A 17,045-nucleotide genomic window follows, 5' to 3' on the forward strand; every position below is an offset into this window, starting at 1 on the left:
ACAGTTTTAGTGCAGCGTCAAAGGACTTTAAACGATACCAGACGAGGAATAAGGGAATTTTTACCTTCAACCGTTTGGAGACCACTGAAGTCCACTATAAGGAGAAAAATCTTGGAATGTTTTCATCAAAAACCTTCAATTTCTTTTCGACTGAAGAAAGAAGGACATGGACATCTTGGATGACATGGGGGTGAGTAAATTATCAGGAAATTTTTATTTGAAAGTGAACTAATCCTTTAATTTATTTTTATAAATTAAAGGATTAGTTCACTTTCACCTTGTTGTTCTTACGCTGTTCTTCAGAAGAATCCTCCAGGTTCTGCATATTCTTTGGTTTTTCAGCATCTTTTGCATATTTGAACCATTTCCAGCAGTGACTGTATGATTTTGAGATCCATCTTTTCACACTGAGGACAACTAGCCTATTACAAAAGGTGCAAATATTCACTGATGCTCCAGAAGGAAACAGGATGCAGGGGGTGAAAACTTTGTGAATTTGAAAATCAGCATAATTTGTACTTATTTTGTCTTCTGTTGCTAAATCAAAAACTGTTCACTAAACCATTAACTGCTATGCACTATATGTATTCTATGATGGGCATCTATATCTATTGCATTTATATATGATATAATAGGACTAAATAAAACAGAACCCATGTGATTTTTTTATGAAATTAAGCAACTGATCAAGTGCTAATTTTAATATAAATGTGCCTGGTTATAAATGACATGGTCCCAGAGTCTACAGGGTCAGAATAGCTATGTCTTTGAAGCGAACTACATCAGTTTTTTCAAATGTCTTATTTTAATTTATTCATTTGCACAAATTTTGAATATCTCATTCAAAAAGTACATGGTGTATGCTCTAGTCTATGTGCTTTAAGTTTACAGTCCATTCTTGTTTGATGTGCATGTATGTAGACTCACACAAATGAAGCATTTAAAAACACCAAAACGTCCACAAATAAATTATTTGCACTTAATTTATTGGAGACTAATTTCTTCATTTTTCTTTGAACCTTCATACATTTGAAAGACCCCGAACAGTAAAAGATACATCTTAGAGGGGTATCTTCAAAAGAAAGCAAAACATTCAACAGAAGACAATACTGATATCTCTCATTTATACACCTTAACAATTAGAGCAAACATTTTTTACAATTGAGTCCTTCAGTCATATTTTTTGTATTAACAACTATTTATAACTATTATTAGTCTTTTAAAGTCTAAGTGGCAAGCAGAACTCCTTCTAAGCTGTGAAAGTTTTGTCTTTGGACATATCTTAAATCATATACAACAGCTGTTTAACATCAGACAGATCAAGAGCAGTAGATTCAGATCTTCTCTTATAGTCTCTGAAAGGAAATTAAGGAACTGCAAATGCACGCGCGCACCCATAGTTCACAGAAGCAAGGTTCCCGCGCTTTAATGTTCAAATTCAGTAGCTCTGAAACAGACGTGACAGCAGCGGGTCGCCTTCACTGTGTGAAGAAGACGGCAGAATCGTCCTCAAATGTTCTCCAGCATCGTCTTGAAGAACTGATCAGACGATTTCACGCAACAAAACCGAATTACGTCAGTCGTCGGAGAGAGAAGAGAAAAGAAAAACAGAATGTGAAATGCAGCGTGCTTTAACCACAATCCAAAAAGAGGAATGGAGGAGGATTAAGTCTCGTCTTTCTTTTAAACTCGTTTAAAAATCTCCACTGGCTTTTCCCGCCCAAAAAGGTTTGAAGTGAAAATCAAACATGCTCGTCAGAGATGAGAGGAATGTCCATCCAAAATGGAGCTCAAGAGTTCAATCAAGTGGAAGACAAAATGAAACGGAATCTCATTTCCTGCTGTCCATAAAAATAGGATTCCAAGAACGAAATATACAAACGTTCTAGATTGATATTTACATCCAAATTCATCAGAGAGAGAGAGAGAGTTTTGAAAAGCAGAAATAAAGCAAAAGTCAGTTTCCAGCGTTAAAGGTTTTCGTATCCGTCAACGGTTCGATTTCCCTTCATCAGTGCTTGAGTGTCGCTTCTTTTGTTTTCCCGCCAACACTGATAAAACAGCGTAACCATATTTTTCTTTTAAACAATTTAAATAGCAAACAATAGTTCATTAAAATAAAATAAATCAGAGTGCAATGAACATTTCCAGTGAGCTTTAAAGAGTCTTTTATACAGAAAAATCAAGACTTGGGGGGAAATAATCCAGGACAGGAGGCCGCAGACGAACATCCTCAGCGAGAAATCACGCAGGACCCATTACCTTACCCACAATGCAACACTGCAAACTCCCTTGGTGGGGATCGGTCCCTCTTGATCCTTTGCGTTCTGCATCATCATCGTAATAAATAAGAATTTGAAGGAAAAACTCAAGTGAAAACGACATTAGTCAACTAACATTCAGCAAAAACTCGTTTACGAGCTAAATCGTTCGCACACGCTCAACCCTCAGGCCAGCAAATGTCCCTCACATGGGCTAACGGTGTGACTGAATTATACTGGTAACTTAAACTAGTTTCTTACACTGAAATTCAATTTATAAATCATGAACATACAGAGAGAGGGAATGGGTGCCTCAATCCCAATACTCAGGGAAGTCACAGGAACCAAAAGACACACACACACGCGCACACACACACACACACACACAGTGCTATGGATTATTAAATCATTTGATCAACATAGTGATTGTATTCTTCACATCCTCTCCAGACTCGTTCAATTCGCCTCTTGTTTCAGTTCATAAATCAGGTAGGGTCATCGTCATGCCGATTATTTGACCTCCAGGATGGAGGGGTTGGACTCCATGATGGCGACGATGATGCGGTCGATGTAGTCCTGCAGACGGAAGTTGATTTCCTCCTGTTTGTGGATGGCCTCCATCAGCTGTACACACACACATTAGATATTAAAAAGCGTTCACATTTAAAGCAGAGATAAGCATGATGGTGTGTGATACTGACCTCAGCGCGGGAGACGTTGTTGATTTCAGCAGCGAGCGACTCGGAGAGAGACTCGGTAAAAAGACTCTTCGCTCCCTGGATGCTCAGATTTATGATTTGTCCGTTGAGCTCATCGTTCTGCTCCTTCAGACTGCGGTTATCCTGCACAGACACAGAACGAAACCCGTTTCTGAGACCGGTCTTGGGTCACTCTTTTCCTTTATATAGACTGTGTTGACTAATTTTAGTCTGTTTATCGGTTGGAGTCTTTTGAGTTTGTCTACCAGTTTGAGTTTTGGGTCGGTCTGTACCTTTTTTTTTTAGTCTGTTGACTAATGTGAGTCTGTGTTTAAGTTTGTTTACTCTGTCTTGTTTGAGTCTTTTGGGTGTGTTTTGTTTTCAGTCTGAGGTCGTGTTTATCTGTTTGTTTTAGACTGCGTTGACCTGATTTGAGTCTGTATAAGTTTCATTTTACCTATTAGTCTGTCGACCAGTCTGCATTTGTAAGTCTATTTTTACCTCTGTGGGTCTGTTCTTTGAGTCTGTTTACCTTTCTAAGTCAGTGCTTAGCTGTTTAAGTGTGTTGACCAGGTTAAATTTGCATTTTACTGTTTTTATTGGTTTGAGTCGGTCTTTTGAGCTTATTTACTTGTTTTTTTTAGTCTGTGTTGACCAGTTTGAGCCTGTATTTAAGTCAGTTTTTACCTATCTACCTGTTTTTGTTGTTGTTTTTTGTCTGTGTTTGAGTCTATCTTTATCGTTTTGAGCCTGTGTTCACCTGTTTGAGTCTTTTTTTTTTTTTTCTTTTTTTTTTACCTGTTTGTGGTTTTTTTTTTTTTTTTTTTTTTACATTTTAAGCCTGTTATAGCCGGTTCGAGTCTGTTTTTACCAGTTTAAACCTGTTAGAGTCTGTCATTACTTGTCTGAGTCTGCTTCTTACTAGGTTGATTCTGTTTTTACCAATTTAAGTCTGTTTTTTTTTACCAGTTTATATCTTTTTATATGACCTGTTTGACTCTGTTTTTCATTACCTGTTTAAGTCTGTATTTACCAGTTTGTCTTTTTTACCTATTTGAGTGTGTTTTACTTGTTTGATGCTGTTTTTACCCATTTGAATCTTTTTCGTTACTTGTTTAAGTCTGTTTTTACCAGTTTGAGTCTTTTTTTTTTACCTGCTTGAAAGTGTTTTACTTGTTTGAAGCTGTTTTTACATCTTTGAATTGTTTTTCATAAGTCTGTATTTACCAGTTTGAGTGTTTTAACCATTTGAATCTGTTTTTCATTACCCGTTTAAGTCTGTATTTATCAGTTTGAGTCTTTTTTTACTCATTTAACTCTTTTCACCTCTTTGAATCTGTTTTTCATTACCTGTTTAAGTCTGTATTTACCAGTTTGAGTGTGTTTTAACCATTTGAATCTGTTTTTCATTACCTGTTCAAGTCTGTATTTATCAGTTTGTCTTTTTTTACCTGTTTGAGTGCTTTTTACCTGTTTGATACTGCTTTTACCTGTTTGAATCTGTTTTTCATTACCCGTTTAAGTCTGTATTTATCAGTTTGAGTCTTTTTTTACCCATTTAACTCTGTTTTCACCTCTTTGAATCTGTTTTTCATTACCTGTTTGAGTGTGTTTTTTTACCTGTTTGAGTCTGCGTATTTCCTGCTCCAGTTCGTTCTCTCTCATGTGAGTGTTGTATTCCTGCAGGCCGGAGCTGGCTGATCTGCCTCTTCTCGCTTCAGTCTCCAACTTAAACAGCTGCAGGTGTTCCAGCTGCTTTCTCAAGTCCTCTATCAACTACACACACAGAGAAGCCATTAACAGAGACGAACACACACACGACTCCACCTATAAAGACAAACACAAGACCTCTCACCCCCTGAGTGCACTCCTTCTCTTTCTGGTTCGTATGACGTTCATGGCTCAGTTTGTCAGACATTTTCCTGCGAGATTCCATTTCTTCATTTAATCGATCTGCGACGTCTTCCACCTCATCCTGAAGTTTCCTCTTTTCCTATAAAAATTACTCCATCTCAGAGATCTTTTGGACAATTTTTTGCAGGGTCGGCATCAAATTAATTAAAAAATACAGATTTAAAATGATGTAAAAAACCTAATTTTAACTGGTTTCATGGCCAATAACTTCTTAATTCACTCGTCTTTGGCAGAAGTGATAAAAAGGTCATTTTGGAGTCAGAATGTGATCTACAGACATGTATTAGATTGTGTGTGTGTTGGGTACCTCCTCCAGTCTCTCGATGTTGGCTCTCAGGCAGGGAACACATGACCTCAACTCACTGTTCTCCTCATCCAACTGATGCAACCTGAACACACACAGGCACACAGACAAAAATGCACCATGATATTTTCTTTTTGGGCAGAGTGCACAATGAAAACAATAATGGGTGAGAGAAAACAAAAGTCTCTGTTAACACAGCCGGATTATATTAAACGCTGAGCCAAGTAATCTCAGAGCTCCTTTGAGAAATCAATCAAATTTCCGCTGTGTCTCCACTAGATGGCAGACACATCTTATCCACTCACAGAAGAGCTGGACACAATAACACAGACATCATTAAGGTGTCTTCATATTTCTCTGCTGTAATAAGAAACTGAAAAGAAGTTACCTGAGCTAATGACTTCCTCAGGAGGATTGTTCATTAAATTACGCCTCTAAAAATGGGCTTAACCAGCCTGGTCTCACTGTTAATACAGTACGTAGGAATCAATACGCAACATTTTCAGGTGTAAAACGTACATTTTTGTACATTTGGGTAGATGCTGAAATGTACAATATGGACGTTCTGACAGCATTTAAACGTAAACAAAAAGGTATTACGTATTTACAGCTAAAAAAAACAAAATATTTATGAATCTTTTATGGCAAATATATTTATATAATTGCCCTTTTACCATTTTATAGATAAATTACCCCCAAACCCAAACATAACCATTTCTAGAGAACATAAAAAGAGTATATAAAACACAGAAATGTGTAGGAAAATTACACTTTTTGTAATTAAAAAGATATTTCGAGCTGCTAATCCCACTCTTACCTCTAAACCTACCTATAACCATTTCTTTAAAATATGTAGAGTTATAAAGACAAACATAACAGACAGACAAATGGAATCACAATCATTTATTTATTACAAAAATGTCAAAAGCGTTACCAAAAGTAGTTCAAATGATGCTGTGTTGCAGTTGCAGTCCTCTCTGGCGATATATAATAGTTTTGTATGAGGTACAGAACAGAATTTAAGTTATTAATTGCTGATCAATCTTATCCTGATCCACTCAAAATGCGTCATGTCGCAATCTGTGATGAATCACGTTGGCTTAACAGTTATGCTTTAAATTGAATATTGTTGTTGCAAATTGTGCTGATTTAAATATGCAACCAAGGTAACATTATCTAGCTGGATAACATGAATGAAGATTTGTCAAAATTCATCTGTTGGGTCAAAAATGACTAAACCACTAGTAGTAATAATAATAATAAATTCTAATTATATAATTTTTGTGGCAGGGAAAGTGCGAATCTCTTTGAAACCCGACAGTTCAGATGCAATAAAGCAAGTGTCCAAACTAGATGTGACTGCATAAAACATTTTGTTGTCCGCCCACAGCGAAATCTCGTTGGCTCAAAATCCCACTCTACATTAATCATAAATGATATATTCTGTCCGCACTCACCTGGCCTGGAGGTTCTCGATCTCCAGGTCTCTCTCTCGCTGGAGTTTGTTCAGTGCATCTCTGTGTTTACGGGTATATGCGAGTAAATTCTCCTCTGAGCGCAGCTCCTGCTCCTTCAGCTGTTCCTCCAGAGCGTTTGCACGGTGGACGAGAGTGAGATTCTCCTGCCGCAAGCGTGCATGCTGCTCTTCGCTCTCCAACGAATCCTTCTCCAGCTCGCACACGCGCTTCTCCAACAGCAGCACCTGCAGGACAGACACAGTGTTTGGTCCTCATGCAAATCACTTCTGCTGTTGTTCATGTATTTACAAAACTATCAGTTATTCTATTCCAACTATGGGATCCTCATGTTAATTTTGCATATTTTGCATGAAATTTTATTAAAGTGCCTCTATTATGCTTTTTCGGATATTACCTTTCATGTAGTGTGTAAAATAGCCGCTTGTGATTGTAAAAGGTCTGCAAAGTATCAAAGATCAATAGTTATTGTAAGAAAAAATACAGTTCTGAACTGCCTGAAACGAGTCATCAGTAATTCTAGTCTTACTTCTTCCTCAAACCTACATAGGTTTGTAACAAATTTGCATAATGCCAGCCTATGGTTTTCATTGGCTGCTATCCAATAACGTCTACTTTGACCCTCAAACACTGCAGTTGTAGCTGAGACTGGAAGAGTTTGGTTCGTGTTGTCGTCATGTCGAGAAGACGCCATTTTGTGAACTACAAATGCAAATCCACTTTGCTCCACTTCCAAAGGATGAGACTGATACGGTAAAACAGATGTCATCGTTACTGTTTGTCAGTGTTGTTAAGTCCATGATTTTCCTGTGGAATTGGGCTACTTTAACAGTGTTCCCGCGGGTTGAAGAAAGCCCAATAACGTGATATTTAGCCCATGGAATGCTAATTTTACCAGGGGAACCCTGCCAAAAAATGCAGATTTTACCTCACAGGACGCGATTTTTACCAGGGGACACCCCCTGAAATGCGACTGGGCTAGTTTTGGGTAATTGGGCGGGTTTTGTTGTGAAAACCTGGCAACCCTGCTGTTCGTATTGTTGTGTATCAAGTGTTAAGGAAGATCTGGAGCATAAATTCAGAAATGGTAATGGGTTTTTGGTTTCCGACACGCACTGTAGGCGGTAGACCAATCACAATGGACTAGACCATCTGACCAATCAGAGCAGAGTAGGCTTTCAGAAAGGAAGGGTTTAGAGAGACTGAATCCTTTATTGAACTGTTTCAGACACTGTGAGAAGAGAGCTGATGCTGCAATGGATATTATGAGAAAATGAAAATGTTTTTGACCTTGGATGTATGTAAAACTATTGTAGAAGACCTCTAAAACAAAATTAGTAACCTTTAAAATAGCATAACAGGGGCACTTTAACATTTTTGTTTACTTTTGCTATGTTCAGTTGGCATTTGATGACAAAACTAATTTACAGCGCAAACTAAAGCCACAAAACCAGAATTCCACAACAAATGCACCATTTGGACCAGGGTCACAAATGTAACACAAATTGGTTTAACGCAAAATATCCATATTTGTTTCCAAACCTTGTCTGTGATGTCACGATCCGCAAGGTCCAAAATGTCTTGAGTTAGATCTCCCATGACATCCAGATTGTTGGACTGCTGCAAGTGTCTAAAAAACACAAAAATAGTGTTTAAACATACGCAATATTTTTAACATGTTCCCTGCTGAATTTGCATGCTGGTCCAGCCTGGTTATTGCTGTTTTTTTTTAGTTGCTTCAATCTCATTCTATCCTTAATACTGATGTTGGGTGCATTGAGAGGGAGGATCTCACCTTGCTGCTTTCTTACTGGACATCCTTTTGCTGGAACTATAAAAAAAGAGAACAAACAGGAAATGAGTCAGGAAGAGAGCAGGAAAGAGGGAAAAACTCTCTTTTCATCCATGACCTATGAACTGCAGGTCAAAAAACACCCAGTGAAGTGCTGAAGTTTGGGCTGTCAGCTCTTTCTGGAGGTTGAAGGCTGAATCAATGCTCTTCTTTCAATGGTAATGACCTCACAGCAAACGGAAATAAACACACTGTTTTTATGGAGGTGTAACATGGATGCGTGAAAGGAGATTCTGTTCCTGTTGCGCAAGTCTTTGAACAGACCCTCATCACTGTCCCTACTGCTGCTTAGGACAATCCAGGATTTTCCATATACAAAACACCATTTACTAATATTTTAACATGAACTGGACTCTTATTAAAGTTGGAGAAGTTATGTTCCCTAATTTAGGAAAAGGCTTATTTTCTTTCATGGTTTTGGAAAAACAGACCCAACACAAGATTGAATATTTAATCAGACACGTCAAAACCCGAGTAGAATATGAATATTGCAAATGAGTCCTTAAAGGTACAGTTCATCTAATAATGAAAACCCATTTCATTCCAAACTTGACTGACTTTAGGCTGGAATACATGACACAACTTTAAATGAGAACACTAGGTATGATACACTTTCCGACTAAACTAAATATACTAAATGACAAAGGATCATTCAGACCTTTCAAGTTGGTCCGAACACAACAAACTCACACAAAAACACGTGCCGTGTTGCCTGAAAATGTGTACAAAAATATCAAACTTGTTTGATTCCTGACAACTGGATGGAATCAAAGTCTAAGGCTAAAAAAAATCAGAATCCGTTCCCATTATACACTACACAATTTTCTGTGTAATCTGTCAAATCCTACTGCCCGAAACCTGCAAGCGGCTCTGATTTTCGAGAACTAGTGCTGACTCATTCTGACTGCAAATCAGGGCAAAAAACAGTGCAGAAGATGTATAGTGTATTCCAGCCTTCACTTTCTTCCGTGGAACAAAAGGAGATTTGCTCTTGTCTATACAATGAACGTTGTGACCACAGATCCAGATACGGACTGGGCCAAGCTTTTAAAACTAGATTTCATTGAAAAATGTCCCCTTCACCATAGCTCTAAAATCTCAGTTGTGAAATCTCTATGTCAGTTAATCAATGAATGCTTTCATACAAAGGAAAAGAGGACATGAAATACATGTTTGTTTGTTTTTTTGTGTTGTACAAAAAAAAGAAAAGAAAGTTATATTGGTTTGGAAAGACATGAGGGTGAGTAAATAATGACAGAATTGTCATTTTTGAGTGAACTGTCTCTAAGAAATTTCCTTACCTGTGATTTCCTACAATAGCTATCAATGCTCTTTTACATATATTTGTATTATGTATACTACTTCATATTATATTGTTAATATTTACCTCACAAACACTTGCATGCAGCAAATACACGCACAAACACAACACACACCACAGCATCTACAGCAGAGCATCTATGTTCACCACACACTTCACCTACAGAATGTACAAACACAGAGCTTTGAAATCAAAACCAACAAGAGTCATGTGACTGTACAGAGGCCTGCATGTTAATGAAGCACATGCAGAAGAAGTGTACAGTGATCAAATTCAACACACGCAGGGGAGGCGTGCACATGCTGCGAGCGCGTTACCTATTCATCTCTAGTAACTGCAGTCGAGTGGACAAATCCTCCAGACGACTGATCTGCTTATGACAGTGAGTGCAGAAAAACTCCAGCGCCTCCGACTGAAGGAAACTCTGGAAACTAGCAGGAAAAGAGCTGGGGCTGAGGAGACCAGAGGAGAGGAGAGGAGAGGAGAGGAGAGGAGAAATAAGCAGAGGAGAAGAGAAAAGAGGAGATACAATGGGAGAAATGAGTAGAAGAGAAATGAGGAGAAATGGGTAGAGGAGAGGAGAAATGAGAAGAAATTATCAAAGGAGAGGAGAAATTAAGAGAGTGGAGAAGATACAAGAGGAGAAATGAGTAGAAGAGAGGAGAAATTATGATAAATGGATAGAGAAATGAGCAGAGGAAAGGAGAAATGGGGAGAGGAGAAATTAAGAGAGAGGAGGAAATATTGACGGGAGAAAAAGGAGGATAAATGAGGAGAGAAAATTAAGAGAGAGGAGAAGACACAAGGGGAGAAATGAGTAGAGGATAAATGAGGAAAAATGAGCAGAAGAGAGGAGAAAGTAGGAGAACGTGGAAGATACGATGAGAGAAATTAGTAGAGGATCAATGAGGAGAAATGAGGAGAGGAGATGAGAAAGGAGGAGAACGTAGAAGATACGATGAGAGAAATGAGTAGAGGAGAAATGAGGAGAGGACAGGAGAAATTAGGACAGAGTGGAAGATATGATGGGAGAAATAAGTACAGGATACATGAGGAAAAATGAGCAGATGAGAGGAGAAATGAAGTGAGTGGAGAAGATACAAGAGGACAAATGAGTAGAGGAGAGGAGAAATTAGGAGAAATGGGTAGAGGAGAGGAGAAATGGTCAGAGGAGAGGAGAAATGAAGTGAGAGAAGAAGATATGATGGAAGAATTGAGTAGAATAGAAATGAGGAGAGGAAAAGAGAAATGAGCAGAGGAGAGGAGAAATGAGAGAAGACAGGAGAAATTAGGAGAGAGCGGAAGATCCGATGGGAGAAATGAGTAGAGGATAAATGAGGAGATGAGAAATGAGGAGAGGACAGGAGAAATTAGGAAAGAGGAGAAGATATAATGGGAGAAATGAGTAAAGGAGAAATGAGCAGAGGAGAGGAGAAAGGAGGAGAACGTAGAAGATACGACGGGAGAAACAAGTAGAAGATTAATGAGGAGAGGATAGGAGAAATTAGGAGAGAGAAAAAGAGACAACGGGAGAAACGAGTACAGGATACATGAGGAAAAATGAGCAGAGGAGAGGAGAAAGGAGGAGAACGTAGAAGATATGATGGGAGACACGAGTAGAGGAGAAATGAGGAGAGGACAGGAGAAATTAGGAAAGAGGAGAAGATGCGTTGTGAGAAATAAATAGAGGAGAAATGAAAAGAGAGGAGAAGATATGATGGGAAAAATGAGCAGAGTAGAGGAGATATGCGGAGAGGAGAGCGTGTGTGTGTTAAAAACGAGGATGAGCAGAGGGTGGGAGAGAACGAGGGACATTCAATTGAGACAGTGAAGGGCAGAGGAGAGGTGAGTACTACAGTGCAGGAGTAACACAGCAGGAGCGGTGTGTGTGTGATTATCTGAACAGGTTTTAAAGTGTATTGTGTTTCCATGCTCTCTAGTGTGTGTGTGCTGGACCGTATACGCCTGACAACACCAGCACTGCAGTAAAACAATAACCACAACAGCTCGACCTTTACTCGGCGATAATAATAGATCACTAGAGAAATAATGAATCAGTCAGCATGACATCATGCCAATTTACCTTTTACCACACACACACACACACACACACACTGCTCAGAGGGATCATAAAATCTCAACACACACACAAACCTCCATACACATGTTTTTTTTTGTCTATCACACACACTGTTTGTAAATGAGACAGTCGTCTGTGGTCAGGATGTCGCTCTACAAGATCTCATTAGGCACATGGCTTTCGGCTTACACAATGTGCTGACTCACTTTCTCTCTCTCACTGTGTGGAACCTAGATATAGAGCGTATTTCTATTTGTGTCTGTAGTCAAGGTGCTCATTCAGTAAATCCCAGATAAACATTTACAGTACCTATGTTTATACTTCCCAAGTTTAACTCAGGATAAATACGCCTTCTAAATATATGGAGTGTATAAACTATATAATACTCAAGCTGTATGTGAAGCTTCTTATGCTTTAAATAATCCAGTGTGTGTGTTTGTTGTGTGTTACCTAGGTGACAGCAGCATCAGTGGGCGGGGCAGTGGGCTGTCTGAGTGTGGGAGTGGCTCTGCATCTCCCTCCCCATCTGGCACCGCCCTTCCCTCTTCGTGATCGGCCAGCAGCAGGTCTGAAGTGTTGTTACTCTCACCGAAATCCTCAAAGTGCTCCTCCTCTCCTCCAATCACGGCCACCAGGGTGTGGCCATTCAAATCAGAGCCCAACGTGAACCTATCACAGAAACACATGGAATATAACGTGTTATCTAAACGCTGTGAAAAAATACCAGGCTAATATTTTCTTTTATTGAGTATTTTTTTATGTAAAAAGGTCGTAGCAAATTAATAAATTAAGATCATTTTTATAGTTTTGTGTCCAAATCTAAAAATTAATCTACAAGTTGTGTTCCTTGAATTCTGGAATATTCACTTCTTTTTGTGAATAAAACATTCATATAACATAAAAATAAACATATAGATATAAACTAAAAGTTTGGGGTCAGTAAGACTTTTTAAATGTTTTTGAAAGAAGTCTCTTCTGCTCAACAAGCCTGCATTTATTTGATCAGAAATACAGTAAAACAGAAATATTGTGAAATTTTATGACAATTTATAATAACTGTTTTTTATTTGAATATTTTTTAAATGTAATTTATTCCTGTGATCAAAGCTGAATTTTCAGCATCATTAATCCAGTCTTCAGTGTCACATGATCCTTCAGAAATCATTCTAAGATGATGATTTGCTGCTCAGTTTTTGGTGCTTTAGTGCCTATTACTATGACTTTAAGTTTTATTCAATTTTAGGATAAGTACTACTTCAGTATTGTACTACATATTAGTATACGTAGTACCAGTGAGTATTACTTTCTTGAGTCTTAAGGAGAAATCATAAAACTTTACCACATCATATTTATAATGCCTTTAATATCTTTATTACTTCAATAGATTGACTGTTTGTTCAATGTCGTCTCTTTTCCATTCTTACTATAAAAAAAAATATAGAAAAGCTTCCTTAAAAACATCCTTGTGTGTTTTTGAGTGCGAGACAGAATTTGACCAGTTTGTCTTGAGGATGATAATCTGATAATTCACTTTAATCTCTAAAAACATCTGAAGAATTCCAGTTAGATTAAATGAAAGAACAGCACACAAAAAAAATATTTCAAAAAAATTATGTTTCAGTGTTCATGAAGGTGTAACGGACTCAAAGTAGGACAGTGATCATGAACAGGTCACGTAAATATTCAACATTAATGATAAAAAATTACACAAAACAGAATTCCAGTGTATTAACAGCTGATTGGATCACTGGTTTCTTGGTAGACTGCTCAGTGCATGTGTCTGTTGAACTCAGTGACCACACTCTAAGTACTTTTAATGCGAAAATTACATTACAGTTCAATAGTTTAGGCTCAAAATGATTTTTTTTAAAGAAATTAATACTTTTATTCAGCAAGGATGCATTAAATTGATTAAAAGAGACAGAAAAGACATTTATAACTTTACAAAAGATTTCCATTTCAAATAAATTCTGTTCTTTTGTACTTTCTATTCATTAAAGAATCGTGACAATGCAACTGTTTTCAACATTGATAATAATCAGAAATGATTTCTGAACGATCATGTGACACTGAAGACTGAATATTCAGCTTTGCCATCACAATAATAAGTTACAGAAATTAAATTAATACTTAAAACATTAAAGTAGAAAACAGTTATTATAATTGTAATATTTCACAATGTTTTTACCGCATTCTTGATTAATAACTTAAATCTTACTGACTCCAAACTTTTGAACATAATAAAGGATAAATAATTAAGACTAAAGTATATACACACTCACACACAACAAAAAAAGTCAAATTAACAAGAAAACTGTTGCTGATGAAACTTTTTTCTATTGTAGCTTTATACCCTACATAACAAAAACACATAAATCCCTCAAAGACTTACCCTCGTTTCACTGTAACTTTGCGGTTGGTCACACAAAGCACGCGTGAAGACGGCGACCGCATCTTAAAGCGATTCGGTCTTTCTTTGGCGATTCTGAGCAACTGGGCACACAGCGTGTCAGAGCAAACTAAACTCCCACGATCAATATTAAACGCTATTTACTCAGACTAAAATAGGAGGTTACATGTAGTTTTCCCTGCAGAGTTCAATCTGGCCGACATTCCTGCCAGACGTTTGTGACCCGGTAAATCTGAATTAACAGCCAAAATCCCTTGTGCCAGCAAAGCTACATATGCTTAAATCGTACGGCTGTGTGACGGCGTGTGTGTGTGTGTGTATAATCTGATTTAGAGCTCAGTAACGGTGACCCAGTGTGTGTGCTAGCATGCTCCATAAGAACATACATCAGTTTAATCGGTTTAATCTCCATATGCATGAACTTATGTCGTCCAGTTGACACTCAAACACAATGAAACACGTTATTCAGGACTTACTAATAATGCAACAGAACTGACTAAACAAAACTTGGTTAACTAAGGCTAATCTTAGGGATCTGAACAAACCACAACAACAAAAAATGTTTTGACATCAGAGACAGGAAGTCAAAGTTCCAGAGAAATATTTGCAAGTTATCGCAAAATTAGATGATGAATTTTCCACAACTCTGAATGTGAGTTTCGGGAAGGTCAGCGCTGGCGAGACAGTGTGACCCTGACACGGCAGGAATGCTAAATCAAGAGAAACACACGAGGGCTGAGAGCTAGGATATTTTTTACATACAATGACAGAAGCAAGTAAGAGAGCGAGAGAGAAACGGACCCTAGAGAGTTAAAGATGGATAAACTTTGGGCCGCAGGAAAGCAGAAAGAGCAAACTCCACACTTCCTCCAAGTGGGAAACAGGAAAATAAAGACTGACACCGATAACACGGGAAACAGGAACACCTCGGTCAGCTGAGCTGATGTTAACAGCTCTTGGGAAATAAGAAACTCTAGTCAGCAGATTCTTGAATAAACACAAATACACAGGACTCACTTGTGTGAACTGGGGCACAACAACACTGCGCACTTCAGAATTTTATTGCACAAATCTTGGGACAAATGCAATGCAATAAAATGTCAAAAACTAAAAAGGAAAAAAAATAATGGCCACACTTTTGATTAGGGTCTAATTCTCACTATTAACTTCGACTTTTGCCTCAATAAACTCTATTAATAGTTAGTAAGGTAGTTGGTAAGTTTAAGTATTGGGTAGGATTATGGGATGTAGAATATGGTCATGCAGAATAAGGCATTAATATGTGCTAATAAACAGCCAATATCCTAGTGAGATCCAAGCTAATAAGCAACTAGTTAATAGAATTGGACCCTAAACTTAAGTGTTACTAAAATAATTTAGTCAATTTCTTTTTTCAATGTTATAACCATTCACCAAACACTAATGTGGCATTAAAAATTGTTTTTGTGATGTATGCGTCATACGATTACAGAAAGTGTTTTTGTAGAGAACACTGTGTCCTGAGTGGATAAAATGTATCAGGAAGTTGTTTTATTTTGTAAGATTATTGCTGATACATTCAAGGTTACTAAAACAACATGGTTTACAGTCACCATTTGGCATGAGTATACTATTATAGCTTATATAGTATAGAAACCATTAACACGGAGTGGAACAACACTGACTTTTCTTCCTGTCGGCAAGTTGGGGAAGGCTATTCTGTGCCAAGTTACTTTATCTACAGTATTTGTGAAATTCTTGATAATTTCCTGACCAGTGATTTGTGATTAAAATGGCTAAGATCATTAAAATACTAAAATACACTAAATATTTTGCCATTTTTGGCTTGGACCATTTTTTTTGCCCAGGTGTGTGTGTGTGTATGTATATGTATTTTTATTTACACTATTTCTATTTACTTTTTACTTTTACTTAACAATAACAACACTGCATGTATGGGTAATTTTGAGTGCTTTATGAACCTAGTCTCTTTGTGACAGGTGTGTATGGGTCTGTTACCTGTTGCGGTCATCTCCATCTGTGAGTGTGTTTTCAATGCCGCTGTCAGTTTCCACGTCCTCATGGAGTTCTGGATGGACCAGAGCCGTCGTGTCCTCGTCCGTGAAGGTTTCGCACTCACTGTAGGCGCTCTCCGACCCGAGATACGCACTGTCAGAGACCTCCGCCTGCTGCAAACATACACACACTGATTAGAAAACTTTTATTGCTTTTATTGGAGACATAATGGTGTTCCTGGTTACGTTACATTTCTTGGTTATGAGGTTTTTCCAAAATATCGAATCAATAACAAAGACTTTAAGGTTTTAATATGTTTGATAAATGTTTAAGGAACAATATGATCCGAAGCATTCAGAAGTGGTGGAAAACACGTGACCGCATTGCATTTGTTGTGTAAATTCTAATCCGTCTCTATGCTTTCCAGATAACAGTGAAGGACCGCCTGCTCACCTGTCTGTCAATCATCCACTGCATTAAAACAAAGATTTTAAACTTTAAAAAAAACATACAAACCGTTGCTGTTATTTTTTTGCTAAGTTTGCATGTTCCTTGAAGATGCATCTTGTCTAAGTGACTATTTATTTAATTTCATGCATGTACTGCATTATATAACCCTGCCTATAATACAGTAGTACAAACGAAATAGTAATTTTGGTACATTAAAAAGTTTAAAAAAGATCTAGGAACCAATAATGGAAGATTTGCAACAGTAACAACAAGGAAAACTGTGAA

At 37.7% G+C, this 17,045-nt stretch overlaps 1 protein-coding gene and 1 long non-coding RNA gene across 5 annotated transcripts in view; both read right to left on the reverse strand.

The window, feature by feature from the left end:
- Positions 1-969: 969 nt before the first annotated feature.
- Positions 970-17,045, reverse strand: part of rab11fip3 (RAB11 family interacting protein 3 (class II)) — a 31,097-nt gene continuing 15,021 nt past the window's right edge. For 3 of the 4 annotated variants that reach the window (XM_051881911.1, XM_051881913.1, XM_051881914.1), the window contains 11 exons: positions 16,314-16,483; positions 12,356-12,574; positions 10,143-10,277; positions 8,448-8,483; positions 8,195-8,282; positions 6,635-6,879; positions 5,181-5,262; positions 4,815-4,952; positions 4,580-4,735; positions 2,963-3,103; positions 970-2,885 (listed from right to left, as the gene is read on the reverse strand). In XM_051881911.1, coding sequence (XP_051737871.1) covers positions 2,772-2,885; positions 2,963-3,103; positions 4,580-4,735; positions 4,815-4,952; positions 5,181-5,262; positions 6,635-6,879; positions 8,195-8,282; positions 8,448-8,483; positions 10,143-10,277; positions 12,356-12,574; positions 16,314-16,483 — 1,524 coding nt within the window. In that variant the 3' untranslated portion in view covers positions 970-2,771. The remainder of the gene's footprint in view (positions 2,886-2,962; positions 3,104-4,579; positions 4,736-4,814; positions 4,953-5,180; positions 5,263-6,634; positions 6,880-8,194; positions 8,283-8,447; positions 8,484-10,142; positions 10,278-12,355; positions 12,575-16,313; positions 16,484-17,045) is intronic. The other variant, XM_051881912.1, reaches the window with a different exon arrangement.
- On the reverse strand, positions 3,545-4,573 carry LOC127505929 (uncharacterized). The gene is made up of 2 exons (XR_007927847.1): positions 4,474-4,573; positions 3,545-4,372 (listed from the first exon to the last, which is right to left on the reverse strand). It is a non-coding gene; the product is annotated as an uncharacterized LOC127505929 (long non-coding RNA).

The sequence above is a fragment of the Ctenopharyngodon idella genome, chromosome 23, assembly GCF_019924925.1.
Source record: "Ctenopharyngodon idella isolate HZGC_01 chromosome 23, HZGC01, whole genome shotgun sequence".
Taxonomy (NCBI): Eukaryota; Metazoa; Chordata; class Actinopteri; order Cypriniformes; family Xenocyprididae; genus Ctenopharyngodon; species Ctenopharyngodon idella.